This window comes from Paramisgurnus dabryanus, chromosome 23 (assembly GCF_030506205.2).
Source record: "Paramisgurnus dabryanus chromosome 23, PD_genome_1.1, whole genome shotgun sequence".
Classification (NCBI taxonomy): Eukaryota; Metazoa; Chordata; class Actinopteri; order Cypriniformes; family Cobitidae; genus Paramisgurnus; species Paramisgurnus dabryanus.
The window spans coordinates 20,542,936-20,560,772 of NC_133359.1; the positions used below are offsets into that span (position 1 = coordinate 20,542,936).

The following is a 17,837-nucleotide window of genomic DNA, read 5'->3' on the forward strand; positions in this document are numbered from 1 at the left end:
CCAGTCTGTTTCAGATGTGTGAATGATCCATGAAAGTCCAATAAAATACATTCAATGACCATTTTTGTCCACAAATGCGTATAATCCGTGAAATATAGATACATAGTGACCGTCTGTTATAGTCTGTGATAGTCTGTTGTTTACATCACATTTCGGTAACACACTGTATATAAGATTACTCCGGGTTCCAAAAACCACGCGTTAAAACTTTGCTTTTAAAAGTAGGCGGGAGTATAATCCATAATATCCAGAGCCATATCCATGGCTCTGATAATATCCAAATTGCTGTTATTTCCGTGAGACATGATAACAGCATAGAGGGTGTGACTGCTCTGTGCTCTCTAGCTACCTGGTGGGTGGAGACCTGCGAGTGGGGTGGTGGGCGGGAAAATTCAAACTGAATGTGACGAAACGGTTTGTTAGTCACAACGGAGCTGAGTTTTAACTAGCACAATCTGAGACTCAAGGCAGAGGACATTCAGAAACCTGTATCTCACTCAAAACAGCATGGATGGATTTTTTTCCAAGTTTGTATGCGTGTGGGAGCATCAGAGACACAAATGAACACCCCAAAACCCAGAAAAAGTGAGTTTTTCATAATACGGGCACTTTAAGATTTTATGATGCTGTAAAAAAAAGGACACAGTATAGCTTGGCTTGTAATAAGAGATCTGAAGTTTGTTCCTCAGTTATTCTTGATGTTCAGGCTCTAGTAACTCAACTATGAGAATAACACTACCATTGACCTCTACCAAATGCATAAATATAAAAAGAGTCTTCATCACTTTATTTGCTCATATTTACAGCAAAGCAATGATTCAATAAACAAAGACAAATATTGCAAATGTGGCGTTATAGATATGGACAAGTAAATAAACATTACATTTTTGCTACTAGTAATTTGAACATCTTATGATAGGTAAATGGATGTATTTTAAAATCAAATCTTGATTTCTATCAAATTCTATCAAAGTGAGATTAGGTCTGTTTATTTGTGTAACATTATACAGGATTTTTTATTAAAATTATACATTTTAAGAAATAACATTTCTTTATCACGTAGGAAAGGCAAAAAACAGCAATCATTTGATTTATGTTGTTTGTGTGATTTTAGTGACACCTCATCTGAATGTACAAAAAATACACAAACCAATGCTCTGTACATACAAAGGATCAAAACTGCATTATTTTTAACCATGAATTGAGTATAGATTTCCTACTTTTATTCTCAGTTCATTCAATAACCTTTATGCTAATAAACTTACCAAAATTATTTATTCACAACACCCACAGACAATCACTTTAATTACTGTACACTCTTAAATATAAAGATGCTTCATCATGATGCCATAGAAAAAAAACCCATTAACATCTGAAGAATCTTTCTGTTCTCTTTATGATGAGAAAAGGTTCAGATTATAAAATGGCATTGAAGTAAAAACTTAAAATAATAATATGTTGAAGTGACTTGCAAAACCAAGTTGTTTTAATTTTTTGTTGCATTTTTTTACAGTGTAGTTAATAGTTACATTGCCTTAAGTTAGAATGAACAAAAAAATAATGTTAAACTAAATAATTTTAAACTGTATCGGTGGTTTACAAACACATTATCAATTCTCATTACCTGGGGCCTATATAAAATGCTGCGTAGAAACCATCCTAAATTTGACCTCACCATAATTTTTAAAAATGCTATGTGTGATTCATAGAATGAACATTTCCACTGAAAACACGTTTACCCTTTCTTTTAGATATAAAATCTATAAATCGCAAATGACCTTCACCTTGTGCACAGCTGAGCAGTTTCTGATCTCCACCTTTAGACTAGAAATTAAATATCAATATCATATTAAGACTCCATAAAAATTATAAAGGCAATAAACATTCTAGCTTGTGCTTAATATGGTTGCTCTGCACTTCACCCAGCTGTTTTTAAATGCCAGGACACACACTGTTTAAGCGGTTACATACTTATTCTGTGCTACCTGCTCTACTGGGTTCATTGATGTTAGTTACCTTTATCAGTTAAACTGAAACATGAGGGTAGTAAATTCATTTCAATTTCTTAAGCCCTTTTCACACCGATATTACAGAAAATACACAGAAAATGCATCCGGGATAAGTCCAGGATTGTTTGATTTTTGGTTCATTCACACTGCCACTGATTTTCCAGAATCTGTGCGTGCATTTACACACATACCGTAAAGATCCTTCAAAGACACGGGACGCGTTATTTCCACAGCGTCTGAAGTTTGCTAATTATGTGTGATTTCTCTCTCAAAAAAACCACACACATGGATTTTAGTTTATGACAAGATCATAAGGAGCGCATGATGCGCTGTCATGCTGGTAAATGATCTCAGCTTCGGCATCCAGTTTGCCAACATTTCTCTTGTGAATGTTGATCGCATTTAAAGCCCTGTGTCAAAGAGTTGAATCATAACTTCTGGTTGAGATGACACCTGCGTCCTTACCACAGCACTCTCCTTGTGGCATTGTTTCTGCATCTTGTTCACATATAATGCTTTCCAAAAATGTTTCAAGGACCTCTTTACGGGGGATTCAAAGTACTGTGTGAATGGGGTTTTAAATGGATGGATAACTCTTTATTACAAAATGTATGTTATGTCAGGGACAATTTATTTCAATAATTTTAGGGGGAAACAAATATTGCAGTTTCTGTATTCTCCTTATTTATTCTGTTTGCCTCTTCTTAAAAAACTTAAGACCCTGGCTGGGTTCTTTGTTCTTTTGGTTCCTGAATGTTCCTCAGACTCAGAAGTGGAGTGTGAAGATCCATCAGCAAAGTGGAGAGGTTGATCTCTTGAGTGTGATGATGCAAAAACTGAACTGCTGTCTCCACCTGATCGAGATCTGAACGAACCAAAACCAGAACTTCCCAGAGAGACTGTATCAGACATCTCATCTCCTCTCACTGAAAATAATGATGAAAATAAGACATTCTTAAAACTTAATAACTTATATTAAACAAGAACATCCTACGCCTCAGTCACACTGTCTGTACTGTGCAAGTTTTACCATTATGTTTTGGTACATTATGATCCAAGTGAGCTCTTGGGTATAAGCCATGACACAGCAGTCTTTTATGTTTGACTTTGGTATCAATGGTTCTGAGAGACAGAGTACTGTAGAAGCAGTCACACAACTCTGACTCTAAAGTTTTACATGAATCATTATTTGAAGATTGACATTCAGATAAACAGAATTTTAAAGTTTCTGTATATTTACAATTGAGTATGGCAGGGTATCATAACAAAGCTTATAATTAAATAGCAGAATAGCAGTATGAGTCTGGCTGCATTAAACCCTTGTTATAACACATGTGTCTGACTACACATCACAATAAATCTCCTTGTCACAGTGTTGTCTTGTGTCTGTGTTTTGAACTCTTATGTTCTCTTCAGATTATATAAACAGGCAATATTTGTTTTCGATTATAATTATCTTGTTTAAAAGTAGACATTTCAGGATTTTTTTGAAATGTGTTTCATGTTTGTGTGACGAGTATTCGCAGAGTTTCAATTGATTTTTGTAACGTGTTTTTAGAGTCAGCTGGCGGACACAGAATTGTCTGAATGCACACCCTGTTTATTTTCTTTATTTGACAAAAATAAAAATCTGTTGTTATTGTGAATGTACACAAATTAAAGAAGACCCTTCACAGTTTTAAATTATGTCAAACACATAAGTGTATGATTATTAATGATGGAGTATTTTAAATTGATTTTGCTATGATAAGGAGAAAACACGTCAAAACGCGGCGCCACGTTTACGGACCCCAGGGGGTTAATAGTTTCCACATCCATATTCAATCAGTTGTCTACAGTAGGTTACCCATTAGTTCATTACCTCACTTTGAGGAAAAATAGCCCTTGTGTCTCAATTGTCCTATGTCAGACATTAATTGTTTTCATGTTGTCTGGTTTTCTCTACAATGTCCCTAGTTGTCTGTGGATTCCCACATGGAAAGAACCTATATGTGGATATATGTGCATATATGAAACCTATATGCAGCTTATATGCACATATATGCTGCATATATACAGCATATATGCGCATATATGAAACATATATGCAGCTAATATGCACATATATGCAGCACATATACAGCATATATGCACATATATAATAATATATGTGAACATATATGAAACCTTATGCAGCTACTATGCACATATATGCTGCACATATACAGCATATATGCCCATATATGATAATATATATGCTGCATATATGCAAAATTGAGGTGCATATATGTGCATATACAGGCCATAAATTATGTGAATTATTAAATAAAGTTATGATGTCTGCACATTTAAAACATTTACAAGATCTGTCTAGGACATGTATAACAAAATGGTTTAATTTAACAGCTACTGTTTAGTGTAATTTAACAGCAACAGTAGCACAGATGGTAAAGTGAGTTGTCTAATGATCGGAAGGTTGGGTGTTCGAATCCTAGCAGTGGCATGTGGGATTGCATTTTTTTGTGATCGGAAGGTTGGAGGTTTGAATCCTGGCTCCTGCAGGTGCAGACTGTTATTGGTTGGACCTTTATTTATATTTAATTTATTAGCAGCTACAGATTTTAATAATTTTACCAATATATAGGTTAACATATATGTGCATATATGTACATATAATATAGGAAAACGGCCAATTTTATATATGTCACATATATGTAAAACTTATATCAAAACCTATATTGAAACATATATGTTTATATATGTTTTTTCCATGTGGGTTATCTTGTTTTATGTTTAATAAACATCTTGGTTACAGATGTAACCCTCGTTCCCTGAAGGAAGAGAACGGAGACATCATGACCAACGAATTGGGAACCACCGAGCATCAGTGCCCGGCCTGGTATCAGCAATGGAACAGCAAACTGTGGTGACGGGACTTGACGTCACGTCTCCATTCCCTTCCTTCAGGGAATGAGGGTTACATCTGTAACCGAGACGTTCCCTTTCAGTCGGTCACTACGACGTCACGTCGTGACCAACGAATTGGAAATCCCTACCAAAACACCACTGCAGCTGGACCCTTCCAGTGCCTGCATGAGCCTTCCCACTCCACTGGAGAGAGGGACAGAGGCTGAATGCAGAAGCCAGGTCACTACTTGTTCCTAAACCCACAATAGTGAACAGCGAACTGGGGAAGCGACTTAGTCTGGGCAGAGCTAAGAACACTGCGGAAGCCATCCCCTAAGGAGGTTACCTGGATGACATAAAAATATGAAACAACCGACAGGTTGCTCATAGAGGAAACTGAACATATGGTATGACTGAGAGACACAGAGCTGGCTCTGCTAAGGGAAAACGTGGAGGATTTTATCCCAACGCACTTAACACACATATCGGAACCCCACATAGGGGAACCAATGTGGATGCCTATCCAACACAGGATTATAGGAAATACATCTGGTATGGCTGACAACCAATGCTCCGCAACATCAGCTATCAAGGCAGTGGAGGAGAGCAAAAAACAGTTTTTGTGACGTTTTTGCGCTCATGAGCCGACCCTCTGTGTTCTCACTGGTTTGAAGAAAGAACCTGAGAGGATACCGGCTCGATACGAACACTATAAAACCTGGTGAATATACTATAAAACAGTATTAGGTATCGCCCAGCCTACAGCTCTACAAATGTATGTTAGCGAGAAACCACAAGCTAATGCCCAAGATGATGCCACACTACGTGTATAGTGAGCATGTAAATTTGTATGCAAAGGCTATAGTATCCACAATCCAATGGGACATCCTCTGCTTGGTGACAGCTTTCCTTTTCTGCTACCACCGTAATAGACAAAGAGCTGGTCTGTGGTTCTAAAGCTTTGCGTTCTGTCCATATACAGTACACACATAGTGCACGAACAGGGCACAACAAAGCCAGAAATGGGTCTGCCTCCTCCAAAGGCAGTGCTTGCAAGCTCATCACCTGATCTCTGAAGGGAGTGGTGGGAACTTTAGGCACGTAGCCGGGCCTTGGTCTCAAAGTTATACTGGATTCAGAGGGTCCGAACTGTAGGCACGAATTGTCAACAAAAAATGCATGAAGATCCCCTTTGCTCTTAACGGAAGCCAATGCGAGGAGGGTTAAAGTTTTCTTTGTAAGAAACTTAATACTCACAGTATGCAGAAGCTAAGGGGACGTCCTGTAAGGCTTTCAGCACCACAAACAGATCCCAGGGAGATATAGCGGGATGGCGTGAAGGATTTAACCTGCAAGCGTCTCTAAGAAATCTAATGACCAGGTCATGCTAACCCACAGTTCTGCCGCTTACGGGCGAGTGGTGGGCGGATATCGCAGCTATGTCGACTTTAATAGTAGATGGTGACAGCCTATTCTCCAAACGGTGCTGGAGATAAGAAAGCACAACACTGATCGGGCATTCTCTGGGGTTTTCACGTTGGGAAGAAAACCAGGCGACGAACATATTTCATTTTAGTGCATAATCCTGTCTCCTCGAGCTGCAGCAATAGTGTTAGATACCCACTGTGCTAAATCATTTAGAATCTCTGCACCCCATCCAGCGACCACACATGGAGATTTCAGAGGTCGTGGCATGGGTGCCATAATGTGCCCCCTTCTTTAGAAAGAAGGTCCTTCGTCAGGGGAATCTTCCAGGGAGGGGCTGTCGCAAGGAGGATGAGATCTGGAAACCAACTCCTGGTTGTCCAATACGGCGCAACTAATAGAATGCTCGCCTCGTCCTCCCTGACTTTGCCCAGAGTCTGTGCGAAGAGGCTCACTGGGGGAAACGCATATTTGCGCAGACCCTGTGGCCAGCTGTGTGCCAGTGCATCCACTCTGAGTGAATCATTGGCTAGTGAATACAACAGGCGACAATGGGTTGTCTCTGGGGAAGCAAACAGATCTACGTTTCCAAATCAGCTGAACCGACAGGGGATGGTGTCGCCATTCACCGGGAGTTGCGGCTAGTGAGAGCGCATCTGCCGCTGTGTTGAGCAAGCTGGGATGTAAATGGCACAAAGAGACCTCAGATTCTTCTGAATCCAAAGAAGGAGATTACGGGCAAGATGCGACAGGTGACGAAAGCATAAACCGCTTCGGCGATTGATATACGCAACAGTCGCAGTGTCGTCTGTGCAAACTCATATGTCCTTGCCCCGTAACTCGTTGCTGATACGGACGAGCGCAAGATATATAGCCCACATTTCTTGGCAGTTTATGTGCCAATGCAGCTGGGGTGTCGTCCAAAGCAACAAGCCTGTCGTAAGTGGCCCCCCACCCCATGTTGGAGGCATCTGTGCAAAATAATGCATGCCTGGAGACCTGTCTCAGAAGCACACCAGCCCGGAGAAACGAACGGTCTATCCACGGAGCGAATGTGCGACGACACACAGGTGTAATGATAACATGGTGAACACTGTGGAGCCATGTTCTCCACGGGACTCGGTCGTGAAGAGATCCTCTTCACGGGGCAAAGTTTGCTCTTTTCCCAATTGACCTGAAGACCCAAACGAGCGAGGTGTTTAAGAGTTCAATCTCTGTGATCCCAGAGCATCTGACGTGATTGCGCTACTATGAGCCAATCGTCTAGATATGTGAGAATGCGCACACCCTTCTCTCTCAGGGGTCTTTACAAAGACGCACCCAACCGTGACATGAACGAAAGGCTGTCTTAAACAAGACACAAAGCTCGAGCATGCAACTCTTTTAGAGGAAATCACTTTTTCAGCACTGAGTTAATGAAACATGCAGGGGAAAGGCAACGCACACACTCAACTCAAGTTCAAAATTGAGAAAATAAAGAGGTGGAAAACTGTGAATGCTGAAGTCCAACCAACTCGAGCAGCAGTGTACTTCCGTAGAGTTAAACGGTAGCTTCTCGTGAGCAAAGATCCTGCCAGCTTTCAAAGCAAATAAAAGCTGATTTGGTATTATTCACCTGCTGCTTATATATGCACCTGGCGGGGTGGCGCCAGCATTATGCAAATACCTGCATGCCAAGTTCATTGCTGTTTTGTAAGTTTCTCGAAGTGGATAGGTCCCCGCGGAGCGTTTCCCAATTCGTCGATCACGACATGATGTCGTAGTGACCGACTGAAAGGGAACTACTGCATTTGGATTCACCCCTTCTGACTCATTTGTTACCCTCCTACTGACATCACATCTGAACGCTGTTGTTTATAATAAACTCAGTAAGCGAAGTACGCATGAACAAACCTCTTCTTCACTGATGACTCAATTCAATGCCTCTGATTGGCTGCTACATTACTGCGCTCAACAGACACATCTGTGATTGGTTGTAATGGGGATCTGTCCTCCAAAACTTGACTAATAGTTTATTGGTGGTCACTGCATTCAAATAATTAAATAATAAAATATACTTACTAAATGGCTGTCGTGATACTGTGTTATAACTTGATCCATCTCCAAAGTGGAGAGGTTGATCTCTTGAGTGTGATGATGCAAAAACTGAACTGTTGTCTGCCCCTGATCGAGATCTGAATGAACCAAAACCAGAACTCATCAGAGATACTGTATCAGACATCTCATCTTCTCTCACTGAAAATAATGATCAAGAAAGAAAACTGTTAGATAGTTTGAGAACATTTGGAAACAAAGATACAATTACATAAACATATACTACACTTTAAAATAAGATTTTTTTGTTAAACCCAAAATACAGTAAAAATGCAGCTTGTATTAAAAGGGTGAACATGAGTTTTCTTTTACAGTTGTTACATTCCTGTTCTGTTTCCCGTAACAGAAGAACGGACCAACAACAACAACATGATTTCCCCAGAGGACTACATACTTTACAATATCTACCAAAAAGGATGTCCTCTGAAGGAACATATTGAGGATTTTATGGAAAACACATTTGGTGAGCTGGCGTGATAACACCCTTGATTAGTGCTTTTGATTGGAGCTAGATGATTATTTGCAAATTATTGTTTCTCCAGATCAATGCTATTTACTTTTTATAGATTTCTTAAAATATGTTCTCAATTGAATGGCTGTAATTTCAAGGTTGATATTGTTCCTGAGAGCAAATTTTATTATCATCCAGTTCCAGCTCACTCCCATGATTGTCGAGAGTGTCCGGTTCGCTCTCCTGATCGTTGCGATTCCCATACTTGCTTAGCGGTTTGTCATGGATACCACCCTCGCACCCCTAGTCCTCAAGAGATGCATGCGCGCGCTCTGAGTCTCCACAAGGTGCAACCTAAAAATGAACTATTGATTGACTTTGAACTTTGTCCAGTAATACCACTCATCCCTGTGAGTAGTTATAAATCTATGAATACTAGTGAACTGTTTTTTGAATCCCCTTTGCCACCCGAACTGTGTTATGTAGTAATGGGAGAAACTAAGCTTTTTGAAACTTCGCAACTTGATTCAGTTTTTTTAAGCTTTCGAAACACAACACATGCTGGCGACACCAAACATTTTACACTTTTTACAAAAATAGCAAGAATTTTATATACAAATATGTTTTTAAGCAAAATAAATTATTTAACGTGATTAAGCCATAATTAAAAGTTTATTATGTGTTTTTAGTTTTATTTAGGGCAAACAAATCATTACGCTAACTTCCTTTTTAATTATGCACATGTTTGTAATTTAATCTGTCTACAAAAAAAGTAGATAAAATGGTAGTGTTATTAGTCAGAAAGATGAATGTTCCATAAACTTGTATAATAAAAACTGACCCAAGTTCACCTAACCATATTAGTTCAAATGCCCCTAGTTTTAGAAAGGTTTCAAAACAGCTATGACGTAATAAAGCCTCATTTGCTAAAATCATGTGACTTAGTCAGGTTGAAACACGCTCCGAACCAATGACTAAAACAAAAGATTCATAAATGTTTCGAAGCCTCATGAACAGTGGTGTGTCTTTTTTCGAGGGTGCACGATATGACGTTCGTCACAACATGTATGTAGTCCGTCATGTGTGTGGTTCGTAATTTCAAAATATGTGTTCTGCGTGTCGATCGTATGTGCATCATGTGTCTTGTCAAAATAAGTGCCTGCTGCAGACGTGTCTAAAAGGTTTATGATAAAAGAGACGCTCGCGTTTGACAGATACTTGCATAATCTTATGCGTAATCAGTAATGAGTTTACTGTTAAGGGAGTGTCTTGTGTGTATTTTATGAACATGAGCATCTCTCTTATCATAAACGGTTTTGACGTGTGTGCAGCAGACACTTATTTTGAAAAAACACGTGATACACATGATTCACATAACGCAGCAAACACAATTTTTGAAAACACGAGCAAAACACATGACACTACAAACATATTTTAAATTTGCACCCCTCGGAAGAGCAGTCACGAGCTGCCACTGCTCATGAAGCAGTGTTTCAAAAGCGACCATCACATCGCTGGCAAACTTGTAAATAATGAAAAGCTAATGGCTTCCAGTGCCCACTGGCGAACCTGTACACAGTCCAGTGCCCACTGTGGTCATTGGGATTCCTGTTGTTAATCACTGTCACCTGAGACTCATCACCTGAACTTGTATATAAGTCTGCCATTTGTAAAGTGTTGTTGTCCGTTCTCGTCTGTGTCACAATCTGTTATGTGTTACTATAAGTTATGGTTTGGAGGTGAGGTGAAGTGAATACTATGCCTTTTGTTTTGTTTATATATCTACTCCTCGTCTTCGCTTTCCTTGATCTCCAGAACCGTAACAACAGTAACTGTGAAATTGTTACTCTCAATAAAAATTGCAGGATTTATCACCAGAGTTGTATAGATTACATTTATAAATCTTCATCTATAAAATTATAAATATTTATTTGATTTATATCTATACATCTTTATTTGTGTGTTAAATCACCTGCTCCAGGCTTGTGCACAGACAGACCACAGATGATGCTCAAACACCTGCATTTTTGGCTTCTAAATACTGTATATAACAGCCAGGGCCAGATTATCCAATGGGCATTATGGGCACGTGCCCAGGGGCCCACGCGCAGTTCGGGCCCGAGCGACGGGAGAAAATAAAATGTAAAATCTAATTTTTAATTATTCAGATTAACTATTTAAGGGCAAATAACCCCGCGCTGAATCGAGCGGACAGTGGGTGGCAGTAGTCTTCATAGTTTAAGTTCAGAATGAGTGAGAAAAGCAGCAGTGCACAGGTGATTTATCAGACAGTCCGTTACTTTTCTTCATTTATCCTGAATTTGTGAATGTCCTGTAAATGACGCGAATCAGTGCTGCTCTCACAGCCTGGTAAAGTAATAATTGGTATAAGAAATCATTTGTACTGCGTATGTGTCGAACAGAGCCGTCCTCGCTTGTTGAGTATGCTTTGGAAGCTGTGCGAAAACGCGTGCGCGAGACAAAGACTGACGCGGCAAGTTTGTCGTATTTGCCCTTCATTCTCTGCATCTGTGCGCAACAGTTCAACACACATCGCCAACAGACAGGTAGACAATAGCTCTTCACACAGATCGTATTTCAGCTGTGTTTTTCTTGACTTGTGGGGGGTCAGTGGAGATCAAATGACTTAACTACCAGTACCTTACAGCTAATTATCCAAAAGACAATTTTTGTCTTGCTAACATGACTCATAATACGTTTTCTAAAGTGTAGATAAGCCAATAGTAACAGATTTAAGTTTAAAGTTCAATACTTTTTGAACAGTTTCAGTTGCTTTATTTTTTTATTTTGTCAATCTATCTGTAGTGTTTTTCCCCACTATTTTTGCAGTTTTTTTCCTGTGAAATTAACAATATAGCAGCAACCCTCCTTTTTTAGTTTAGTGTCAAGATGTGTTATTTTAACACCAAAAGAATTAAAAAGATTTACTACCATGTGCAAAATAAACAAACACATTATTAGTGAAACTGTCTACCCTCTCCTTGGTTGGTAATAAACTGGTAAGGAAGTTGTGTCAATATATTTAATCTTTTGTTAAAAAAGAATTAGGCCTAAGAGAAGTGCCCTTTTTTACTTGAGCATTTGCCCTCTGTGCAGGTCTATGTGCAGGTCCCTGCTTGCAACAAAAATATTTACATGTGTTGATATTGTCCTACAGGTGGTGATCACCGGCTGTAATATGTTAATGTAAATCTTGTAAAAGTAGAAGTGTTTCTAACAAAAAGAACAATATAATATATATATATATATATATATATATATATATATATATATATATATATATATATATATATATATATATATATATATATATATATATATTGTGTGCGTGGGGGGGCCTACAAGACATTGTGCCCAGGGGCCTCCGAATTCTTAATGCGGGCCTGATAACAGCCCCTTATGAAGATATTTTGTACAGACTTATATATCAAAAACTCTCAGTGCCAAACAACTTCACTGAGGTTTTCATTCAGTGAATTTGCAGGAACTTCTGTCCCTACTTTAATCACTACTTAATACAAAAATCATCATTTTAAAAGTATTTGATTAAGTATAATATGGTCCACCGGGCCGTATTAAAATTTACAGCCATTTACCCATCCCTGATCTACATAGAAGATGTGTGGCTTTATTTACTAAGTGCAAAAATTATCCAGAAACAGTTTTTATGTCCATTTACAACCCTAGGATTTGCCCTTAAAATGAAATGGCCTATTATTACATGAATAATAATGTTGAGCTCCACTCTGTTTCACAGAGCAGCCCTATTAGTAGCTCTGTTTTTTGTGTGTAAACAGACCTTATCAATTGTTTGGAGATTGTTAATGGATGTTTCTGAGTGGTAAGTTTGTGGGGGTTTTTACAGCAAAACGTAACTGTAACGTCAATAGAAGAACTTCAGCCTAAATATTAGCATATAGCATCAAGTCACCCTGCCGAAAAAAAAGCATCAAACCAGCATGGACCAGCATGGGAATTATGCTGGTCTATGCTGGTTCAGCTGGTGGTAATGCTGGTTCGGTGCTGGTTTAGCTGGTGCTAATGCTGGTTCGGTGCTGGTTTAGCTGGTGCTCAAGCTGGTGCTGATGCTGGTTTGATGCTGGTTTAGCTGATGCTAATGCTGGTTCGGTGCTGGTTTAGTTGGTGCTAAAGCTGGTGCTGATGCTGGATTAGCTGGTGCTAATGCTGGTGCTGATGCTGGTTTAGCTGGTGTTCACTAGCAAACCAGCACTGAAACACAATAAATGCTGGTCTTGCTGGTATGCTGTTTGTTTTCAGCAGGGCAGCAGTCACAACTTTGTTTCTAGCATTGTAACAACATTGTTATTAATTTAATGAGTAATTTAACGTTGGGGCGTACATCTCGAGTGTAATGTTACAGCTGGTGTTATGTGAGATTGGCCTGTTTTACATCGGTCTTTTGCATGCATGAGGTTTACATAAATCGCCTCGTTACTTCTATTAATTTATTGTTTTCTTTTTTTTTACATTCCGGCTTGTCATCGTTAAAAAACCTATCTTGATAAATTGCATCATCTGGATGAATGCGATTGTGGTTGGATGAGAAGTATAAACATACACCATTCCGACACCCTATTGATTTGTACACAATCCCCGCCCCCAGCTGACTGCAGATGATCAAAAGTTTGTTCGATAGCACTGCACAGAGAAACATAAAAGAACCACGAGAGCGATTAGAAAGCATGCGGAGCAGTTTGCTCTTGCGATGCTTTGATATCATCCGCCATCCGTTTGAACAGTAACAGAACACGGCATTCTGTCTTCAAATGGAAAAGTACGAAATAAAACTTGCGCATCACTTTCAGGTCAGTTCACATTCACAAGCCTGTGTAAATGTATAGCTGGCTGCTGACACCAACTCATCTGTGTGATTTAAATAGTGTAACAATACCAATTTATATCATGTAACTTCAGTTGTTCAACTTAAATGACATTGTGCTGCGTTGCGTTTTGAAGTATGGCAAAGATATCTATGCTAAAGACATCTGTTGTTTTGTATATGCTAATAACTGTCCTAAAATTTTTGCATTAACAAAACCTACTTAGCTGAATGCTTGAGTGTTAAATCAATCAAAACAGATAACCATACATACCAACTTTTGCTTTTGTTAATATACATGTTAAGCTGTTTCCTTAAACCTGACTTTTAATTTACTTACAAGAAAGACATAATTCTCCAAAATTGCTTGGATTTATACTGACATGTAAGATCAGCTTTGTCACATTAGATTATGCTAAAGTCCATTAGCTACACAAGTACAGATGCAGAAATATTGGCTATAATATAATTGCATATTTGTATAATTGTAGTTTGTGTTGCTGTCAAAATACAATTTTAAATGATAACAATAATAGCATATTTCTATTCTCACACATTCTATAGTTGTGTGAGATTTTGATGTTTTTTAACTAAAGAGGGCACCACTGTAGAAGTTTTGCCAGCAGCGGCCCTGCTCTGAAGTTTGACTTTTTGCACCATTACAATATTTATAGGCAACTAGTCATCATATCTTCCTCTCTATGAACACATGTTAATGCTCAGTAGTACACATATATGGTTCTTTAATGCAGTGGTTATCAAACCTTTTTTTGCGGCCTCCCTTGTGAACAAGGGATTCCTTTGCGGCCCCCCCAAAGAAAATGTATGACATAAACATTCTAAAACTTACAATTTGAATTAAACAAAACATATTAAATTATACAATGTATTGCTTTTGTTTAGTAGCCTTATTTTTCTGAGGTTTAATTACACAGAATTTATAATAAAGTAATGTATTTCATAAAATATTATAAAACTGGGGCCCCTGGCACCATCTCGCGGTCCCCAGTTTGAGAACCACTGCTTTAATGTATTTGTTTGCATTGTATTGAAATGCGTTAATTTTTAATGGGCATATACCGTATGTGGTTGAAACAGATAGTCTAGTGCAGGGGTAGGCAACATGGAGTGCCGATGTCCTGCAGTGTTTAGCTCCAGGTCTAATCAAGCAGACCTGAACAAACTAATAAAGGTCTATAAAGTCACCTGAAACTACAGGTAACCAAGGTTTTATAAGGGTTGGAGCAAAAATCTGCAGGACATCAGCACTCCAGGACGGACGTTGCCTACCCCTGGCCCTAGTGCATCCCAAATTTTTTAACATTAACATTTATATTATTATAATATAAATTATAATAATAATTTATATTATTATTATATTTAATAATATATTAAACATTTTTTAATATAACACTATAGTTATTATGGCCTTTAGAAACGTTTTTTAGAGGAGATAGGGTAGTGCACAATAGGCCCCTGTGGTGCGGCCTAGGCTTTTTTCTCTAATGACATTTTTTTTCCTTACATTACTTTTACTTTTATACTTTAAGTAGTTTTGAAACCAGTACTTTTACACTTTTACTTGAGTAAAAAGCTTGAGTTGATACTTCAACTTCTAAAAAAGTCTTTTTAAACCCTAGTATCTATACTTCTACTTGAGTAATGAATATGAATACTTTTGACACCACTGATGAATTGATGCAAGTATAAAAATGTAATAAATATTATAAATAAGTAAATAAAAGATGTGTTGTTGTATGTAACTTTTTCACAAAAAAAAAAACATTTATGAAAGGGGTGCCCTAACACCTGCCCTTCAAAAAAAAAATAGTTCGGTATGGTATAGCAATGTGAACATTATTCAAAATATTTTAGTTGGTACTATAAATAGTGAGTGAATGAGTTTGATGATACAAAAATGATGTGTTGCCCGCCCTCACCTGATCGTGATCTGAGAGAACCGTAAGCAGAACTCATCAGAGAGACTGTATCAAACATCTCATCTTCAGCCACTGGAAATAATGATCAAGAAAACAAGATAGTGTGAAAACATGTTTATGGTTGTTTGTGCTTTTTTACTGTAAGTGAAAGATGCTGAAAGCTTTCTGCAATGTTCTGCTTTTTTATCATTGCAAAAATGAGATTGTATCAAATGGTATATAGACAAAAATTAACTCATTTCAGTTTGTTTATTTATTAAACCCTCAAAGTTTGTTCTTGCAACAATTTTAATATTTAAAAAAAGAGAAATGGGTGCATGTTTCCATGAACGATTTGCCGACCTTTACATTTGGAGACATTGATCTCCTCTTGCAAACAAATTTACCAACTGTTAAAATAAAGCTTCAGAAATCCTACAAATTCTCTGTCAAGAGTTATCTGCACAAACATGAAGGTAAGGTGAGGTGATAAGATGAATTGTTGGAATGGGTAGCAGTAAGCTAAATCTTTTGAATTTCAATGGCATAACATGGTGAATATGATAGTAAAAGCTTGATGCTTTCAGGTGAATGGGGAAAGGAAAGGAGCTGCATAGTATTGAGGTTGTTTAAAAGTTCAATAGGAGCAATTTTCCTGGAAGTTCAAGGATATTTTTTATGACTGTTAACGCTTTGCTGTTGCGAGGTCCATTAGCTTTTCATTATCTTGCTGCTTATGTGCATGCGATTGCAGTTTGTTCTGTAAAAATAAAAATGTGTTATTATCTAACTTATCACCCTTGACTATTGAGCATTTAAAGATGAGAGGGATATTTGTAGGACCTGACCATTTTTTGACACTATGCCATGAAAATTCAAAGGAGTTAGCTCACGGCTAACCATTGCAACAATACATCTTACCTTCGTATTTGTGCAAAAATGTGTAGGCTTTCTTGAGATTTGCTTTAGCAGTTGATAAATTCATTTGGACATGGCAATAATCAATGTTTTAAAAAATAAAACATGGCAAATCATTAAGCGACAGGAAAAATACACAGCAGTGGCCAGCCGGAAGTGAGAGGGGTCTATTAGTAAAAGCATTTAGGGGCGGTTTCCCGGACAGGGATTAGATTAGTCCTAGACTAAAATAAATGTAAGAACTGTCCAAATTGAAAACAACTTGCACTGACATTCCTTAAAATACATCAGTGACCTTTGTTTTGCCTCAAAATGCCAACCCAGTCTCACCCCATGGCTTCAATATTTGACGACACTTGACCATGCTTCAATATGTTGACGCGGAGGGTATACCTTTCGCGTCATTTTTTGACGAACTGGGGACTTCAATACTATTAAGTCCGTTGCATTCTCTTTCCTATTTTCTTACCATTTTCTCGTCGGTTTAGGGTTAGATTTACATAATGACATCCCTACCCAAACCTAACTCTAACCCCAACGCCAGGTGACAACTGTTTAATTTCGCGTACCTAACTCTAACCCCAACGCCAGGTGACAACTGTTTAATTTCGCGTACACTGTTTAATTTTGCGTAATCTAACCCTAAACCGACGCGAAAATGGTAAGAAAATAGGAAAGAGAATGCAACGGACGTAATAGTATTGAAGTCCCCAGTTCGTCAAAAAATGACGCGAAAGGTATACCCTCCGCGTCAACATATTGACGCATGGTCAAGTGTCGTCAAATATTGACGCCATGGGGTGAGACTGTGTTACAAAATGCACAAAAGTAATGTTTTTAGTAAAGCATATGTTATGAGAGCCAGATTGGCTCCCTCTGCTGGCCTACAGTGGTTTCTCTCATCTGTCACTATCCAGACTACATTGCCCATCATCCCTTGCACTTCCAGTTCCTCACCACACCTGTTTCCTGTTAGTAATCACCTGGACTATTTAATCCATTCACACACACACTCACACTGCGAAGTGTTGTTAGCCTTGTCTACAGTTCTTAGTGTATTCATCTTGTTGATCTGTTCTGCCTTTTGTTTTGATCTCTGCCTGTTTATTGTTTTGTGATTGTTTTCTGCCTGCCCTGACCCACGCCAGGAATGTTGACTACTGATTTTGGATTGCCTTTGATGTTGTTGTTTGCCTGGTGTATGACCCTTGCCTGTATTGTGGATTACTCTTTAATAAAACCAGCATTTGGATCTAACCGGTTTCACGTTTATT

The 17,837-nt window shown here is 38.3% G+C and overlaps 1 protein-coding gene across 1 annotated transcript in view; it reads right to left on the bottom strand.

Annotated features, from left to right (window-relative positions):
• Positions 1–775: 775 nt before the first annotated feature.
• Positions 776–17,837, bottom strand: part of LOC135780826 (uncharacterized) — a 114,147-nt gene continuing 97,085 nt past the window's right edge. Inside the window, exons 8-9 of the mRNA XM_073813267.1 lie at positions 8,382–8,555; positions 776–2,935 (exon numbers count right to left, since the gene is read on the bottom strand). Of these exons, the coding sequence (XP_073669368.1) occupies positions 2,691–2,935; positions 8,382–8,555 (419 nt within the window). The 3' untranslated portion in view covers positions 776–2,690. The remainder of the gene's footprint in view (positions 2,936–8,381; positions 8,556–17,837) is intronic.